The sequence below is a fragment of the Camelus ferus genome, chromosome 26 (genome assembly GCF_009834535.1).
Source record: "Camelus ferus isolate YT-003-E chromosome 26, BCGSAC_Cfer_1.0, whole genome shotgun sequence".
NCBI lineage: Eukaryota > Metazoa > Chordata > Mammalia > Artiodactyla > Camelidae > Camelus > Camelus ferus.
The window spans coordinates 6,151,869-6,170,872 of NC_045721.1; the positions used below are offsets into that span (position 1 = coordinate 6,151,869).

Sequence of the window (19,004 nt, forward strand, 5' to 3'; positions counted from 1 at the left end):
GAAAGAAGCTGAATCTGTAGGCTCAGTGGACTGAGGACCACACAGGGAGCAGGACACAGTGGGGAGGGTTTGTAGAAGGCCATGAATTTCAGGCAAGGTTGACTGGATTCTGCCTCAAACTTGATTTAAGGATGATGAATTTAAGAGGAAATGGGTAACTGAACATAAACTCAATTTGAAACAGGTACAGTTTCTTACACAAATCAACCAAAGAGAAAAAACGAGATGACTTATCATCCAGAGACCTTCAATTGTAGGTCTGCTTAATTGAGATTTTGAATAAGACCTCTGTGTGCCTTGGTTTTCCCCTATCAGCCAAGTGGAGATGTTGAAACACTACTAGTATGTTTCCAGGGGAAAGATCCAGGTCTATGGGACGGAGGGAATGTATTATGAGCACCCGCCTTACCCACAAACCCTCTACGAGCCTCAAAGCCAGCCAGCTAGCGGAGCCTTTCTTACCTTTTCCTCAGGTCCTGTGGAGCAGAAAGTTAAAACCACTGGGTACCAACAAATCCTTTTCCAGAGATAGCTATCAAAATCTGCTCAAACCATCTGTTTCTCTGACTGTTTTTCCTTTCACTGTGGGTTTTTTTTTTTTTTTTTTGCTAACAAAATCTATTCTAAAATAACCAAGATGTTATGACTGAAAATGCCAGAGGTATAGATCCAGTTTATGAGAGAAATTGCTTTCTCAAGAGGAGTTCGGTTTATCTCGTGTGGAGGAAGGCAACATTTCCACAAATACAGTCGCGCTGGGAAAATAACCAACTACTTTCATTAAAAGAGTATGCGACAAGATTTGTATTTGTTCCCGTAATTGAATTTAATGCTGCTGAAATTTGTCAGACCTGAAAGCTACTGAAGCGTAGACTTTTTTTCTTTGAGAAAAATTGCTTAAGCAATTGTCTCTCGGCCTTCCAGCAGGTCTGCTGTTGATGGTAAAAGGTCACAGGTCAGTCCTCTCTGCATTGGCATAATGCGTAGCACCATGGAGTGCCTCTGGGGATGATCTTTTTTTTCTTTTGAGAGGAAGGCCCTGGGAGGCAGTCAGTGTTTGTGGAGAGGCCTTGACTGACTTGCCAACCACTCTACTGGTTTACATTTGGTGTCTAGATGTTGGTGACCTGGATTAGTACCTACAGATGGACAGCCAAAAGTTTTACAATTGGTTTTTTCCTCTGTACAATCAAGTAGCTTACTCTCTCACCTACACACCTCCATGTCACGTTATCTTAATAACTTAGTTTTTTTTTTGCACAAGTTCCCTTTCATATTTAAGATGTCATTAACATGCCATCCTTCTCTATCTCTTACCTGGGTTCACCTTGGTTGATGGACATGTAAATCTCCCAAGAATTCTCCTCTGGGATGGCGCCATGGGGGATGAGTAAACTCACTCCTAAAACAGAAAAAGCCAAGAGGTTAGTGGTGGATTCCCCCATCATCTTGAAGCCCCTCGGTTGAGCACCTTACAAATGCTCTCAAAGAGAGAAGGTCTCAGAGCAGTTTATGAACTCCCAGGCCTGGCAAAGATTATATATAAAGTCCAAAATGATGACAAAGAACACACTGTTTCCTAAAGTGACATAAAGAAGGGCATATTATTCAATTGTGTACTCAAATGAGATTTTTATTTAAAGTCTTCCCAGCATTTTTAAATTCTCTTGTAAGATGGGGTGTCTGAGACCAGGCACTATCAAACATACCTGGGCACATAAGCATCTCTCAGCCTATCAGTTAACCGGCTCTAAAAGTTAAATGTGTATTTCTCTATTGTGTCTCGATCCATTCATTTCCTGAAAAGGTATCTGGGATAACGGGTGAGCCCTCTAACATGTTGCCGGAGCCTGCTATATGTAATTACCTTCCAAATGGTGCACCTTGAAGTCAGTTTAGGGAGGTGACCAGAGGAATGGTATATTTTGTCAAGAGAATAGGAGAATGAAAAAGCACGAATAAGCTTAGGAACTTATATGTTATTGTATAGCCACTCTTTGGCCCTATATTTGTAAACAGAAGGTAGAAAAGGTTAAGGTTAAAGGTGACTTAACCATATTTCTATCAACGTCAAGTTGCAAAAAAAACCGCAGTAACCTTACTTCAGTAAAACCATATAACCAAGGCAAGGAGGGCACAGGAAGTCACCTGGCACTGCATCTGAGAATTCCCCTCTTTCCTCCTGAATGCTGTGAAGTAAACATTTCACTTTGGCCAAGAGCAAAGAGTCCAGAGAGGGCAGAGATTCTTTCACGAACCTTCTTGTTTATCAAAAGAAACGAAATAGAGACCCAGTAAGATCTCTACAAAATACAATTTCGGGGGACCCTCCCTTTCTTTGAATAATACAGGGTTCACTTTTTTTTTCTCCTTTCCTTCTGGCTAACGGAATCACACAAAAAGCTTTCAGGTTGCTGATAATTTAAATCTAGAGCTGGCAGGCTTACCGGTCCCCTTCTACGTGCCTGTTTGCGGCTACAGAGTCAAAGAATGCAGAACAAGTGAGTCGGAGACAGCGGAGTAGAGACTCCCAGCTCGCCCTCTTTCACAAATACACCAAGAATTACATCTACAAACCCAACAGATCGCACAGAACACCTACTGAACTCTGGAAAAGTGTCTCTTAGAGGCTTCAAAATACAGGAGGATTGTCACAAAATCCAGTAAGAAAAAAAAGGAAAAAGAAGACGGGTGCAGGACTGGTCCTGCAAGGAGGGGCAGCAGAGGAAGAAAGGCACCCTCACACCAGGATGCCCCCTCTCCAGCCGGGAGGCCAGTGGGGACAAAAGTGGAGCTTCCGAAGCTTGGAGGAGAAAGTGGCAACCACTTGGCAGACAGAACTAAGGGAAACTGACACCGACTGTCCCTGTGACCCCCGGCCCTAGATGCAAGCCAGCAGGGATGAGCCCCGACTGGCTGCTGGAGATGGGTGAGGAGCCCAGGCAGCCTCAGGGGACTGGAGGACGGTGTGAGCTCTGGCTGGGGCGGTGTGTGGGACAAAACAGCCTTGGACCCCCCCCATAAAAAAGCACCACTGTTGGGGTGTGTGTCGGGGAGGGGGGAGGGACACACTGTAGCCATACCATTGTTGTGTTCTTGCGGGAAGAGCGGTGGGGCTTGGTCATAGCCATCACTGCTGCATGGAGCAGGTGCTGGGAACTGAATCCATATCCAGCGCCCTGCAACTTCACAGGCCAGACTGAGATTTGATTATAGCCCCAGGCAGAGAGGGTGGATTTGCGCTCTCTGGACCCTGGCCTCTGGGACGTACAGGCGGTGAGCAGAGTTCTGGCCCACTCGGCAGGGGTGGGTATTTACAACAGGCGGCATACCATACAACACACAGAGGCAGGGCTGGGGTCTGTGCCCCTAGCTGTGGCGCACCCCAGGTTCAGGTTCTGCTGTCTCCACCAGAGAAGGTGGCCGACATTCCCACAGCTAAGGCAGGGACAAAGGCAGTGTCAACAAAGAGTACTTTGTAAGGCCGCATAACAAGTGACAGACCACCACCGAGGACACTTCCCAGCTGAAGCACTCCAAACCTGCCTACCACACACCACAGCTCAGAAACGGGTCTAGAAGCTTCTATTCCAGCATCAGGGGAGCAGACCCAGCCCCAGTCAAGGCCATGACAACTACAGAACAGAAAAGGAGGCCCCGCTCAACACCAACCACACCCTCAGTCAAAGGGACAACAGCCAACTCATGGAAGATGTGGCAACCACACATAGTAACAGCCATCGCAACAAAACTATTAGATGCACCCAGTCTACACAGGAGCACTCCCACTTTAAATAGAAGCAGCCCTTCAAGACCACAGTAGATAACTGATGCTCCTAAATCCACAGAGCCAGAGAAATATAAGTAAACTGAAGAAGCAGACCTATTCCCAATTAAAAGAACAAGAGAAATCCCCTGAAAGAATGATCAGTGAAATAAACCTCAATAGTCTACGAGATCATGACTTCAAAAAGGGGGTGATCAAAGCACTGGAGGAACTAAAAGAGACTATGAATAGAAACAGAATACTATAAAAAGGAAACTGAAACTATCAAGAAGAGCCAATTAAAAACAAAACTCAATGGCTGAGATAAGAGCTGAGCTAAAGGCAGTCAAAAGCAGACTAGATAATGCAGAGGAACAAATCAGTGACTTAGAAGACCAATGCAAATAAAAACCAATGAAAGCAATATAAGGGACCTAGGGGAGAATATAAAGCATGCCAACCTATGGCACAATAGGGGTCCCCAAAGGAGGAGGAAGAGAAAAGGGGATGGAAAAGGTAGTTGAGGAAATCATGACTGAAAACTTTCCAAACCTAAAGAAGGAAACAGATACCAAGTACAAGAGGCACAGAGAGTCCCCAACAAGAATCTAAACAGACCCACATCAAGACGTGTTATAACTAAGATGGCCAAAGTTAAAGACAAAGTATTCTGAAGGCAGCAAGAGAAAAACAAAGTTATTTACAAAGGAACCCCCAAAAGGCTTTCAGCTGAGTTCTCACAAACACTGTGGGCCAGAAGGGAGTGGCAAGATACATTCAAAGTCCTGAATGAAAAAAAGCTGCAGCCTAGGATACTCTATTTGGCAAGACTATCCTTTAGAAGGAGAGAGAATTTCACAGACAAGCAAAAACAAAGAATTCATCAATACTAAAGCTATACTAAAAGAAATATTGAAAGGTCTGCTCTAAATAGAAAAGGAACAGGAAGCTAGAGAAATGAGAAAACCATAATTGGAAATACAATAATTACAATGAGTTGCAAGAGAATAACATGATGTAAAAAAATAAATAAAAATAATATCAAAATCATAAAACAAACAACAGTTTCTTCTGTAGAGCACAGGGAACTATATTCAGTATCTTGCAGTAACTTATGGTGAAAAAATATGAAAATGAATATATGTATATGTATGACTGAAGCAGTGCACTGTACACCAGAAATTAACACAACATTGTAAACTGACTATACTTCAATAAAAGTACATTAAAAAGAATCAACTAATGCCAAGACTCACTGCAAACACGTTATGTGTGATTCACATTTTTGAACGTCATTCAGCCGCATGCTACTTATTATCAGTATCTTTCACTAGCTCTGAGAATGAGGCCCATTTCTATCTTGCTTACAGGTTTCCCCCAAGGGTATTCATTTAGCTTCTGGACCTTAACGTCAATAGTAGAACTATAGTTGCCATACTTAGCAGCCTCTGATGGGGCTCCTCCTTTAACTCTCCATTCCTCCTTAAATGGAGTTATCACATCAAGTGGCCTCCGTTACATCCTTCTCTTGTGAGCAGCAAAAGTTACAATACACACAATATTGAGCTGTGTGGATGTCAACCTGAATACGTATCTCTCTTAGCTTGGCGTTGCACTTTCTTGCCTCTCTCTTAGACTACCCAGAGACCCTGTTCTTTTGATATAGAGGCACCCAAGGCCATCATTAAGAAATGATGCTATCTTAGGCAATTAACCCCAAAGAATAGTTTTATAGTGCTCCCATTTTTCCTTTCTCCAAGTATAATTCACATGCAATAAAATGGACCCCATGTAAGTGGGCAAATGAATGAGTTTTTGACAAATGTATCCTCTCCTGTTACTACCATCACCATCGAGATATAGAACGTGTCCACTACCTCAAAGGTCCCTTGTGCCTTTTAGATGTCAGTTCTTCAATTGCTAGCCCAAATGATCATTTATCTGCTTTCTGACATGTTGATTCATTTCTCTTTTCTAAACTTTCAAATACATAAAATCATACAGTGTGTTTGAAAAAAAAAATAGCTTATTACATGGGTAATATGTAGCCCAGTAGCTGGTACAAAGTAAGCACTCAAAAAATAAATCAGAAATGAATGGACAGGATTCAAAATTCTGAGTTAAAAAAAAAAAATGCCAGGCTTTGAGACCTGCTGTCTTTGGTAGATCATTAGGGCCTGACAGTCAACTCCCAGATCAAATCAGAAGAAATCTGCATGTGGACTTTTGATAAAGAGCTGTTGGTAGAGCAAATCACATCCCATGCCTTTCAAGTCAGCTTAATTCCTTGTGTTTAGATTGAAACATTATTCAGAAGACTCCTAAATTCAGCCTGAATCTACAGGATCATTGGACCTTTAAATGACTTCATCTTTCCTTTTATCAGAAATGCTAGATTATCCTTCAAACATACTTCCTTCCATCTCCTGACCCAAACATATAAATTATATGTGAAAACTAAATACAGTCAAACATAGAGGCAAAGGTCATGAGACCTGGTGGTGTTGGTGGCAAGTTACCTTTTATGAAGAATGAATGGCTCTGTGGGAAATCTTTACGTCTGTGGTCCCCTAAAGAAGTATCCATTTTCAACCTGTCATTCACCAGTTATCCCTGATTAAAGAAAAATATACTCTCCCCCAAACTCCAGTTGCTACCTTGACAGCCTTTTATTTGCTATGATAGCTGAACTACCTGAGATTTTTGGCTCCTATTTTGCCTAATAAATGATTTCCAGAGTGTGGGGACCACCCCCAAACTTTTTCACAAATCATTGCCAGGCACTCTACAACAATTTGGGATGGATGGCATTCAAACAATTGAATTTCTGTGCCTTGTTCCCTTATTCTTTAGCGCCGCAGGGCATATTTTACATTTATGTTTTGCAAATAACAGAGCATATGTTTCAATTACCCACACTTAGTTTTCCTCCAATGTATCCCCAGTCAACAGCTTCAATCTTGTCTATGGTTTCTTGTCTGGAGCTCTGAAAATGCCCCTTCACAGAGGAACTGACTGGGAATCATAGACAAGGCTATCAGAACTGAGTTTTCAACCCAAAAGCTTCTCAGGTCAGAAGGGAAGGAAGAGAAACTGTTTCATCATGATTTCAACTCACTTTCCTTGATGGACATCAGACAAACATAGTCAATAGGTGGGTCAGGGTTGGCACTTCCTCCACACATGTGTAAACATGTACACACACGAGGAGGAGGGGAAGAGAGGAGTGTGGGCCAACCTAGTCAACCAGTAACTACTGAGAGCCACCTAAGTGCTAAGCACTGGGTAAGAACGTGGAGGTAAGACCTAAACAAGCAATTCTCCAGTGAAGACATACAAGTGGCCAACAGGCACATGAAATAAATGCTCAATATTGCTGAATTATCAGAGAAATGCAAATCAAAACTACAACGAGGTATCATTTCACACCAGTCAGAATATCCATCATTCAAAAGTCCACAAACAATAAATGCTGGAGAGGGCGTGGAGAAAAGGGAACTCTCACACACTGTTGGTGGAAAGGTAGTTTGGTGCAGCCATTATGGAAAACAGTATGGAGATTCCTCAAAAGACTAAAAATAGACTTACCATATGATCCAGCAATCCCACTCCTGGGCATATATCCAGAGGGAAACTTAAAAGACACAACAGGCACCCCAATGTTCATAGCAGCACTATTTACAATAGCCAAGGCATGGAAACAACCTAAATGTCCATTGACAGATGACTGGATAAACAAGTTGTGATATATTTATGCAATGGAATACTACTAAGCCATAAAAATAATAAAATAATGCCATTTGCAGCAACATGGCTAGACCTGGAGAATGTCATTCTAAGTGAAGTAAGCCAGAAAGAGAAAAATACTATATGGTATCACTTATATGTGGAATCTTAAAAAAAAACAAAACTCATTTACAAAACAGAAGCAAACTCATAGAAAACAAACTTATGGTCACCAGGGGAGGAAGGGATAAATTGGGGAGTTCGAGATTTGCAGATATTCACTAGTATATATAAAACAGCTAAACAAGTTTCTACTGCATAGCACAGGGGACTATATTCAGTATCTTGTAGTAACTTATGGTTAAGAAGAATATGAAAACGAATATATGTATGTTCTTGTATGACTGAAGTATTGTGCTGTAAACCAGAAATTGCCACAACATTGTTAACTGACTATACTTCAATAAAAGTAAAATAAAAAAAAAAAAAGAACGTGGAGATAAAGTAAATGTCTAAAAACTCAACACACAACTTCATAGGATTCTGCTATATATATAATACACTCTTCTCTTTGAAAGGGGGGGGTTTGCATCTTTTCTCTTTTTCCAGATCCCACACTTCCAATTTACAGATTCTTACAAGACAGGTACTTGGTGAATATGGCTGCCTGCTCATTCCACATCGAACTCCAACCTGCCCATTCTCACCTGGGAGGCTGTCATCACACACTGACACTCAGAAAGATTTAAATGAAGATTCTTGCCACATCCTAAATCACTGCCCAAGGAAGATTTAGAGAAATTTAGAACACAAAATCATTTCTGGGGCTGCATTTGAGGGCTATTTGCCCGGAATGAAGTTTTGAAGGAAGCGATTGGTGTAGGAAAATAAGACAACATTCATCGACTTGAAACAAGCTGCAGGCGCAAGTCCACTAAGTTACTGAGACGGTCAGCTAGCGGAACAGTAGTGTCAGACTAGTTCTATGCCAGAACTCACTGTATAAGATAAAATGTGTGCCATGGAGAGGGGGGTTACCTCTGCCCTAGAGAGAAATCTGCCCAGGCCCTGCTGGTCCCGACTCGATGCTGTCTAGGTCTTTACTAACACTTGCAGATCTGGTGTGTGCCTTTTCCTCCCAGCTGACAGTGGTGACTCAGAGCATTACCTAAATCTCATTGCTCAGAAATCGGAGGAGAGATTGCTCTTTTACCCCACCCGGTGAGATGGCAACTCTGAAGACCATTCACAGGAACAGTGTCATTTTCAAAGCCATCTGGGTTGTACACCTTAAGAATCCTTGTCAAAACATCAAGAAACTCTCTTGCAAACCAAAAAGAAGGAAACACTCTTGAGATCTATATAGCCATGGGACTGAAGTTTGAATTCAAAAGAGCAATTCCATAATGAACACTCACTGCTCTTCGTAAAGAACATTACAGCAAGGTTGATAGACACTGACAGTTCCTTAGGTCAGTTACTGAAGATGCTTGACTCTGAGTGTCATTTCACTAAATTATCTACTAATGTATAAACCATGCTTCGCTATTAACTGTTTGTCAGTCATGTCAAAGAATGATTTCAGTGCTTCCTGATCATGTTCTAGGAAATATACTTCAAGGGGGCTTAAACTCTGGGGAACACTCAAACCTTCTGAGCCAATATGGCTGTCAGTGCTAACAGGGCATCCAAAGGAGTGCTGGACCTGTGCTGAGATGAAAACGGCAAAATCCAGTCTCAGTGCTGATTCTGGCTGGCTGTGTAAATCAAGCCGACTCAGGGAGCCTGACAAGGGGATGGTAGACTCTTAAAAATGAATCTCACGGGACATAATTATGTGAAGATAATACAATCAAACAACAGCTAGAAAACACACAAACTGCACACTTACCACCCACCTGTATTTGGCATGACTAAGCGTCCTCCTAAGTGGCCAAAGACACCAGTGGTCCGCAGTTCCGTCCTTGTAGGAAGTGATGACAGATTCTGGATGTAGGGTGTTTTGTTTCTGGGATGCACTGCAGTGAAGCCACGGTTGTTTCCATGGGGAAAAGTCCCGGAATGATTCTTGCCATGGTACTCAGCTCTCTCAGACACTCCCAGGGAAACCATGAATGAGCTCTGAACTTTCACTTTGATGTCTGACAGAGGGTTAAAGAGTGAGGACTCCGTCATGAGCTCCTTGTCCAGGGGGTCCTGGAGACAGATGGGCCCACTGTACGTTCGGCTCACAGTGAGGTCAGGTTGCAGGGAGGAATTCAGGAGCAGGGAGTTACCTGCTGAAAGAAGGCGGACCTGTCACTCAGAAACTGGGACGCACCATCACAGCGGCTCCCTGACATCTGTGCTCACTGGCTGAACAACAGCACTGCCTGCGGGCTGCTCGGGTCAGGGCTGGCCCTTCAGACCCACCCCGGGCATGGAGAGCTCCTCTCCTGGGCTGAGTGACCAGAGCCTTGGACTCGGGAGCTCTGTTTTTAGTCAATTCTCTGAACATCACTGACCAAAATAATTCACGTTCCAGAGTCCCTTACACGATATCTTTCCAAAACAAGTCACTCCACCAGACAACGAACTCAGGTATTATTGTTTATGGGATTACTTTAACTGGCAAAAAGAGAAGCTTCAAAAAGAAAAAAAAGAAAGAAAAGAAAGATGTTTTGTAAGCCAGTTCGGAGCGAAAATAACATCTGTTCATTTTAAACGGCAGGAGATGACACAGTGTGGTGACGAGGCAGGGCTGCTCATAACCGAGGCTGCGCTGGTGCCAGCACATCTCCCGTGGGATTCTGGGCAGTTTCTAGAGCTGGGGGAGGAAATGATGTGTCCTCAGAGCACAAAAGGTCAGGGGACTTCACGAATCGCTCCATGTCTCAGTAGCCAATTTGCTCTAACAATGTATACATGACTCTGAGATGGAAAGGAGGTACCACACGAGGGTGGTGAGACTCAGCTCCTACAAGGGGAACAGCTTAGAATGGCCTCCTTTCTAACTCAAATGGGAAAAAAAAACCCAAACCTTACACCAACAGGAGAAATTGGACTTTCTCATCTGTTGAGGCTTACCAATTTTCTTCTCTGCCAAATATTAAAAAGAAATGCTGTGATATTTTCTCGTGATGAAGTCATCTCATTTATTAGTAAGTAACAGAATAACCCTCAGTCCCAAGCAGCCCACCCTTATCAGTCCGTCAACGTGACATCTCAGATTGAAGCCCAAACCACATTAAACAATTTTCCTTCTGGGCCTGACAAAAATGTTTAAAGTAAGGTATTTTTGAAAATGTGACAATTCTAGGCCATACTGTATTAGCTTCTATTGTTTTTCCATTTTCATAAATGGTAACAACGCCAGCAGGAAATCGATAACCCTGACTTTTCCCAACTCTTTGTTCTGATGCTCTAAGAATCCAAAATCATAGAGGAGGAGGTTCAAAATGAGATGAAAGAGCCCTATAGATCTAAAGGCACCTGGATGGTACGTTGTTTTTTTTCATGTTTGAGGCTCTTGGGCCAAGACACAGACACAATTAAGGAGTCTGCTTTTTAATAGAACTGCATCGAATGTTACAGGTACCAGCCTTACTCTGGTTTACAGTTGGCCCAGGTAAGAAGCAAGAACCTTCATCTCACATCTGAAAAGAGCTTAGAACAGGAGTTTCCACTGACAAAGGAAACAGCAGACCCCAGACTCTTATGTCTCTTCTCTCAACCACTTACCTTCTGAAGTTTAATTTTGTAAGTTGAAGTACAGTTGATTTACAATGTTGTGTTAGTCTCTGGTACCCAGCATCGTCAATCAGTTTTATATATATATATAATTTTTCATTACTGGTTATTACAAGCTATTGAATATAGTTCCCTGTGCTATATAGGAGGACCTTGTAGTTTAACTTCTGGTTACTCTTAAAAGAGCCTCCTTTTTTTTTTTTTGTACAAAGCACAGCAGTTCATTCTTTACATTTAATGACTTCTCTGTTCCTGGTTTGCACTCTTTGTACACTCAGCCTCACATTCATATTGAAGTAATTTGGAAAGAGCCTCCTATCTTACGTAAAGTCTAGGAGCAAAAACATTTCTATCATTAGACTTAATCTAACCTGAGCACTTAAGTGGAAAATGCCTGATTATGACAGTTTGTACATACGATAGAGTCCACAGTTAAGGAAAGCTGGCTGCCAACTTGAAGGCAGGGTGGAATTTTAATCAAGGGCTCTGCTCATAGCACTTGTTTTGTGAGATTCTTGGTGGAAAAAAAATGGTAAAATAAGTTTGGAAAGGCTACATATTCTCTTAAAGATTCACAATACACTTACTCTCTGAGAGGTCCCACAGTAAGGAGGTGAGTTTGAGCTTCGCAAGTCAGCGTTCCCCAGACACCTAGGTCAGGGGACGACCCCTCCCACCTGCTGCCTGGCACTCTAGGGAGCTCACTGGCATCTTGTACCAAAGCAAGAGGAGACACAGCTTCTAGACTGACACTCACTGCACTTACTGAGTACCTTCCACAAGCCAAGGGTTTACAGCCCACGTTGTTCCAGGTAGTTTCATCCTCACGAGACCCCTCTGAGGTGGTGGGAGTACCCCCATTCGACATTGTGAAAATTAAGACTGAGGGAGGATCAACGATGAACTCTATCTTATAGCTACTGGATTCAGATCTATCCCACTTCAGAGCCTCTGAATTTGTGCATGAAGCTGCCTCTCACACTGCTGTACATCCTCTATGGTCAAGTGTTATGGCCTCAGTATCTTATCATCTGATGGAAATACAGTTCTAGTTGTTTTATATGGTATCAAGATCAGAGTTCTTCACTGGATTTCTTTCTAATTAAATATATATACCAAGCTCTAAACCCAAATTAAGGGGATGTGTCCCCATCTGAGGCCGACCAGACTCAGACCTGAAGCTGAGAGGCCAGAAGCGAGTTGCAAGTGGTCGGGCACCTTGTCTCCCAGTTTTTAGCATGCTCGGGTTTCCACTTCACAATCCTGTCTCTACTCACTCTCTGCCAAGCAGCAAGCCTTCCTGACCTGTGCTGCAGGCACTACTGACAAACAAGCAGAAATAAAGGTGACAGTCTTGACCACGAGGGTCAAGGTAGAAGACTTCATCCTCAGAAGACAGACAGTTTCATTTTTTTCTAAAATAAAAGCTAGACGTGTCTCATCCCCACCTCCCACTCAGGACAGAGTCGGCTCGTGTAAGAGAATGAAATGACTCTGTTTTAGAAATGAGTATTGCTAAAGTCGGACATGATAAATTTTCCTTCCCCAACAACAAGGCTGCCTTGAGCTGGCAACAGCAGAGAGTCATTTAGGCTGGGAAGTTCGTTTTTTCCCTGGCTAACCCATCATAGAGCCTCTAAAGTCCTTTTACTTATTTTAAATAAAAGCAACAAAAAATAACTCCACCTAATAAACAGTGTCATAAATATGCCTTAGCCTGGGATAATCAGTATTTTAGTTAACTAAATACACATCCCCACAGCTGGCTTACTAAAATAGAAAGTTGGATAATCTGAGATAAAAGAACTCGTTATTCTCACTGCACATCAAAAATGGAAATGCCTCACTTAAAAGGTTGGGAATAGTGAATTGAGATCTGCTGGTCCTCACGGTAGCCAAGGACTTGGGCAAACCACCCCACAGAGCCTGGGGTCCTAATGGGTGAAGACAATTTGGTAGCGGTCCCTAGTGCCCAGAGCTACCCTCACACAGGACCAAAGAACACCAGGGTCCTGCATGAGTGCGGTTAGTCTGTGACCCTGAGGATGAGGTGCTGGGGGGCCCTAGGCCGCTGACCTTGACGGACTGTTTTGAAGTTGAAGGTCTGGAAGCCACCTGTCAATGCAGAAGAGTCGATGACGTCCACGCCATAGTCACTCTGGCTCCGTCTGTAGAGGGTGACGCCAATGACCAGGACCGCAACAGCGACCACTGCAGCGCCCAGGCCCGAGTACAGAGCAATGTCGCTGGCATTCTCCATGCCTGAAAGACACAAGAGAAATCCTAAATGGCCAACATGGGCGCAGAGCAGAAGAGCCACCCCAGGACATCAAATGAAGTGCTATTGGGTTTTTGGAGCTACTGCTCAGAGAAAACGACAGATGCAGCCAGCCCAGCTGTACTGCCCTTTCACACAATAATCATGTTTCTAAAAGACCCTGAATAAATCCAAGGGATGCTAGGTAAATATCTTAATGGCATGAAGGCAGCTTACCACGTAATGGATTCTTGAAGAGAATCAATTTTGCAAAGAATAGAATAATTTTCAAGGAAAAACAGGCAACTCCTTAATTTGTTTGTCTGAGGAAGTCCTACTGCCCTGCCAAGTATTCTTTACATTTTATCTTTCCTGGAGGGAAGACATGAGGTCCACGTACAATGACAAAATATGGGTGAACTCCTTTGCTTGTCTATGACCTGGGGTGCATGCATCCACAGCGGTCTAGGGTGAAAAGGTAACACACGGTCTATGAGTCAAGAGAGAGGAGACCAGAGCTCACAAATATGAATTTTAGCTTTGGCACACATCACTCAGTTCAAGAGAACATTGACAACATCAGTTGAAGGTATTTACAATCATTATGAGCGACTTTCTTTTGTCAGATATGAAAAGGGCTTCGTCCCACGTGCTCTTATGTCCATGGTGAACGTTTTCTAGTGCCAATTAAATGCTCGACTCTAATACTTTTTGGTGGAAGAGGACTGGTCTCTAACAGGGCACATGCTGTTTCTCCCATACCTCTCCTACTCCATCCTATTGAATGCATGGGCAAAGCAAAAATAAAAGCGTTAGTTTGAATTTAGAATGTGGGTGTCTCCCCAACCCCCAAGATACATTGTGGCTACTTTCCAACCCTTTTGCTAGATGCACACCGGGTGTGGTTCATTCCTGAAGAGATCCATAATAGTTCCTGCAATTCAGCTTGGCGTTTACCCAGGACTGCATGATCCTGAAAAAGGACTTATCTTGGAAAGTGTATAAAAATGGAAGGTGGCAAGTGCTAACTACATAAATGATTTCCCTACAGATTATGTGGTAGGTACACTTAATAGGTCCAAAAGTAATTACTATGTCACCCCTGTTGGTCTTAGCAGATAAAATAAACCCTTCATATATTTATTTACCTTGTAATTGCATGCCATTTACTATGTGTTCACCGCACCCTAATACGGTACTTATGTTATCAAACGAGTAGAGCTAACTGTACAAGTAAAGTAAATTTATTTTCAACAAAGTTAGTGGACTATAAAATAAGGTGCTACCAAATTAGAGTGAACAAGGAAATCAAGCAGAACCAGTTCAGTAATAGGGCAGTAAACACATAAAGATAATTCGCAAGGGAGAGCACAGCCATCCCAAAGAATGGAATCTGAAAGGTCAGAGGATTATCAGACACTTAACAACTACAACAGCCTAGGAACTGAGAAACAGGGTGTGATTTAGGCTTCAGTTCCAACTGCATGATGGTCCAAGAGGGAGAGGGATGGAGGCACTGGTGGTGGTTTTCCTGACTACCCAGAACCACAGACATGACGACTGATGCCAACCCCAATGTGCCAACGTCCGCCTATGTCACATGGGGAGTGAGGAGGGCAGCTATCACCCACTGACACTTCAGCCACTCTCTCCTCAATTCAGTTCCTTGGAGGGAGTGATTAGAGCAGAGAGGACACAGGTCACAACGGGTGCAGCAAGCCTGGGTACCAGGAGCAGTGAGAGGACTTTGGATGGAAACCAATTAGCCTTTTCCCCTCTTCTTCCTTCCAGTTTCATGGGCGCTGCTGACTGATGACACTATTGTCTTAAAAGGTGTATATGGGGAGAACACACCTGCTCCACAACTGAGCATACACTGAGAAACAGCCGGGCAGCGCACTGAGTGCAGCTGCTCTGCTGCTGAGCTGGCAAAGTAGAGACAAAGACATCTTTAGCTTCCCAGGTACTCAAATGGGAAGGATCAGGAGCCAGAGGATGATGAGGGTGAAAATACTTCTGCTGAAAATGCACATCACTGGACATGAAATCCTGAAACAAAACTAAGAAGCAGAACATTCTTCGATTCCTATCTTGTTCATTATGTTTCCACCCTTTTGCTACCCAGGTAACCAGAATTCTCCATCCCCCAGATACAAGTCCTATTTTAGGAAAGAACCCCTACATATTCCTTCAGACTCTGGTATAAATCTTCAGACAGCTCATCGCGTTTCCTGTCCTGGGGATATCTGCAGGATCTATTTAACTTAAGGGAATGAAATACTAAATGATACAATTTTTAAAAATGAATATGGAGACTTTGGGAAGGGTAGGGAAAGAAGGGAGAGAGACTTGCATCTCAAGCACTTGGTGGGACCGCCTGATCTAAAAACCAGAAGTCAATGGACTCTTATGGAAAGGTAAGCAAAGTGGACTTTGTTTCACTTTTCACAGTCTGTCCTGGGGATTCGAAGGTTCAGGGTCTCATCATTTCATTTATTCAACATGTATTAGGTGAATGTCAACCATGAAGTGTAAGTGAGGATACCGAAGTGAATTAACACATGGTCCACATTCTCAGTGACAGGATCCTGCTATCTGAGTACAGCTACAGAGGTAGACACGAGTCCTCAAAGCCACGTGTGCACGTCTCAAGAGCTTTAATCAGTCATCCTTACTCGCAACTCAAATTCTTCTGAAGCTGAGTCATCATGTTTCTTCTTCCTCTCATTATTTTTTTGCTCTTTGTCTACCTGTTTTTACTTCATCTCATTTTTTCTTCTCTTTTTTCCCCTCCGCCCCACCATTTTCTAATCTATTTCTCCAAGAAAGTAGCGTGGGTTTCCTTATAAGGGTTTCTGTGTGCTTATAAACACTAACCGACTTCCTTTTCATGTTTGTTCAGGACTGGCCCCAGAAGAGGTTAGCTGCATATTTTTCCCTAGAGTTTCATGGGAGAAGGAGAAGGCTGGGTGTGTGTCTGTGAGCATGAGTACTGGGGGGGGGGGGGGGTGCCACCGCAGGATCACCACATGCACGCGTGTGTGTATCCACGAGTGCACACTCAGTTCTGGTCAATACATCAGAAGCCACTGCTGTTCATTCCCAGGGGAATCACTCTAGCCACCTGACCACAAGATGCAGGCTCTTCCTAGGACTTGACATCCTCCTCCACGCGCATCCCTGTGCTCATGGTCTCTGTGGCTGTACTGCCGACACCCCAGATTCAATGGAAATGAACTTACACGCTAGGTGGACCCCTGCTAGCAAAAGGCCCTGTGCACCTTTCAGATTACAACGACAGGTCACTGTAACACATCCCCCCTCAAGTAGACATCTCGACCCCACCCATCTCTACGTACCCCGTCTGTCAGGTGCTGGCGCAAGGGCCCCCTCCCCCAGGAAAGCAACTCTGTCCTGGCCACTCCAGCCAATCCAGCCAACCCATGGTTTTCTAAACTCTAGGTTCCTACAACTCATTTTGGATCATACTTTTGATGTTTAATTATCTGAATGCATTCAGATAAAATTATCTAGTGCATTCTAACTGCTTTAAACTCTTCACAGCCAGTTATCTCTAATTTCCCACTGAAATTTGTGAATCATTGTGTGTGACAGTCTGCTGACTGCTTGCCTTGGACTCAGACTGTGGGAAGAGAAGTATGAAAGAAATCACAGTCTGAGGCTGATTTTGGAGCTCCTGCCACAGAGACTCTCCTTTCCTTTACATCTGCACACGGATGTTTACGCCTGTCTGCTGTTACATGCCGCGTGGTGCTGGTCTGTTTCCTGAAGGTGATTTTGAACAGAAGCGTTCATACCTCGTGACTGATCAGGCCATACTGCCTTTTGTGGGCACAGGGAACTTTTCCCTGACTTTCTGTTTACCTGTCAACATGTTATTGATGTCTCTCCTGTGTTTTCATCCCTATTTTCCTCTCTCCAAGAGTCACAAAAGCTTCAGGCAAAACTCAGAAGGACCCAACATGTGGTAGAAAAAATTACGTGCAATCTATAGACTAAAGAAAACAACAACAAAAACACAACGGACGGGGCAATCGCTTGTCCTCCAAACTAGCCGGGAACGACAGAGGAGCCTGTTCATGGCTGGGAGCAGTGTGCAAGAGCTACAGGGAACGGCTCCCAAGATTAATAGCTGGAAACTAGGACCCCGGAAAGGAAATGTTTATGGGTTCATCTGGCCTGGAGGAAAGAGCTATAAAGTGCCTTGTGATCTTTAATGCATAAAGCGTTGTTGTAAGAGAAGACACCCACAGCGGGTGCTCAGTGAACCTTCATTTATGATGAGCCAGTAACCAGCTCTTCCCCCTCGCTCACAAGGGCTGCAGAGGAGGACACGGCCTTTTATGACAGCAGTTGGGACTCTGGTTAGGGATTAAAATGACCTTTTCTACAGTAAGAGTTGTTAAAAAACTGCACTGTATTGCGGAGGAAGATTGTGAAATCTCCTTTCAGAGGCTCTCAAACCCAGCACGACCTGACAATCATCCGTAGTTATTTTATTTATTTAATTTATTTTTTGGGTCAAAGCTGGTGAGAAGGGCTAAGTGACCTTTCAAAGCCCCTTCGAACTTCAGACTTCAAAAAAGAGGTATTAACAAGTTCTTGTCTTCGTGAATTATAATCACCCCTGGTCATTCATAGTAACTGATGCCCCCTAAAGAGAAGGGCTGTTTACTTAGTTCACCTTTCTTTCTTCACATGACTCTCATCTGAAAGACATATTAATGCCACTTACAAATGGAAATGTAACTCAATCCCCATGTTATGAGCTTAACTATATATCAGGTCAGAATCTATTTTACAGGACAGGATAGCTACACAAAACGAATAAAGGAGCGTAGCAAAATGGCTTTTGAAACACATGCTATTCTGTTTCATCTCATTAGATGCTGCAGAATGACCACTGCTCCCATTTCAGAAAGAAAAAAACAGCAGCAGCAATGACAAGCAGCTTGAATTGGTGTATATATGAGGCAGCGAATTACTGAAGGAGCTATACAATAAATACTCACGAAGAGAGGCTAAGCAAATGGAAAGCTCAAGCCCCAGCCGCTGTGCTGGGATCCACAGAAGGCCAGGAAACAGCCGTCTGTCTCGGGACCCCACACCTCCACCCAGCACAGGCAGAGCTAGAGATACAGAGCTATGTGACAAAATAGTTAATTGCATGCTGAAACAGAAGTTACCGTTAAGAGTTCTTTATATTTTGCTGTCATTAAGAAGCAGTAGCTTTTTCTTTAATTTAACACATAAGAAAGTAACTTTTAAATGGGCAGCCATGCTCAACTATCATGAGCAATTCCAATTATATCAGCATTGCTTGGAATCTCATAACCCCTTCCTTGACCAGCATCTCAGCTTCCCCAACTTCCCATCCTCAAAAACCTCATTACTGGAATGAATGGAAACAATATCATATTCTGAAGCAGCACTTACTATATGCCAGGCACTGTTCTAGTAACTTTATCCTTACTAACTCATTTCCACCCTTCTTACAACCTTGTA

The 19,004-nt window shown here is 43.3% G+C and overlaps 1 protein-coding gene across 1 annotated transcript in view; it reads right to left on the minus strand.

The window, feature by feature from the left end:
• UNC5D (unc-5 netrin receptor D) overlaps nt 1–19,004 on the minus strand; it is a 494,853-nt gene that overhangs the window by 62,219 nt on the left and 413,630 nt on the right. Inside the window, 3 exon segments of the mRNA XM_032468716.1 lie at nt 1,318–1,402; nt 9,391–9,768; nt 13,298–13,483. Coding sequence (XP_032324607.1) covers nt 1,318–1,402; nt 9,391–9,768; nt 13,298–13,483 — 649 coding nt within the window.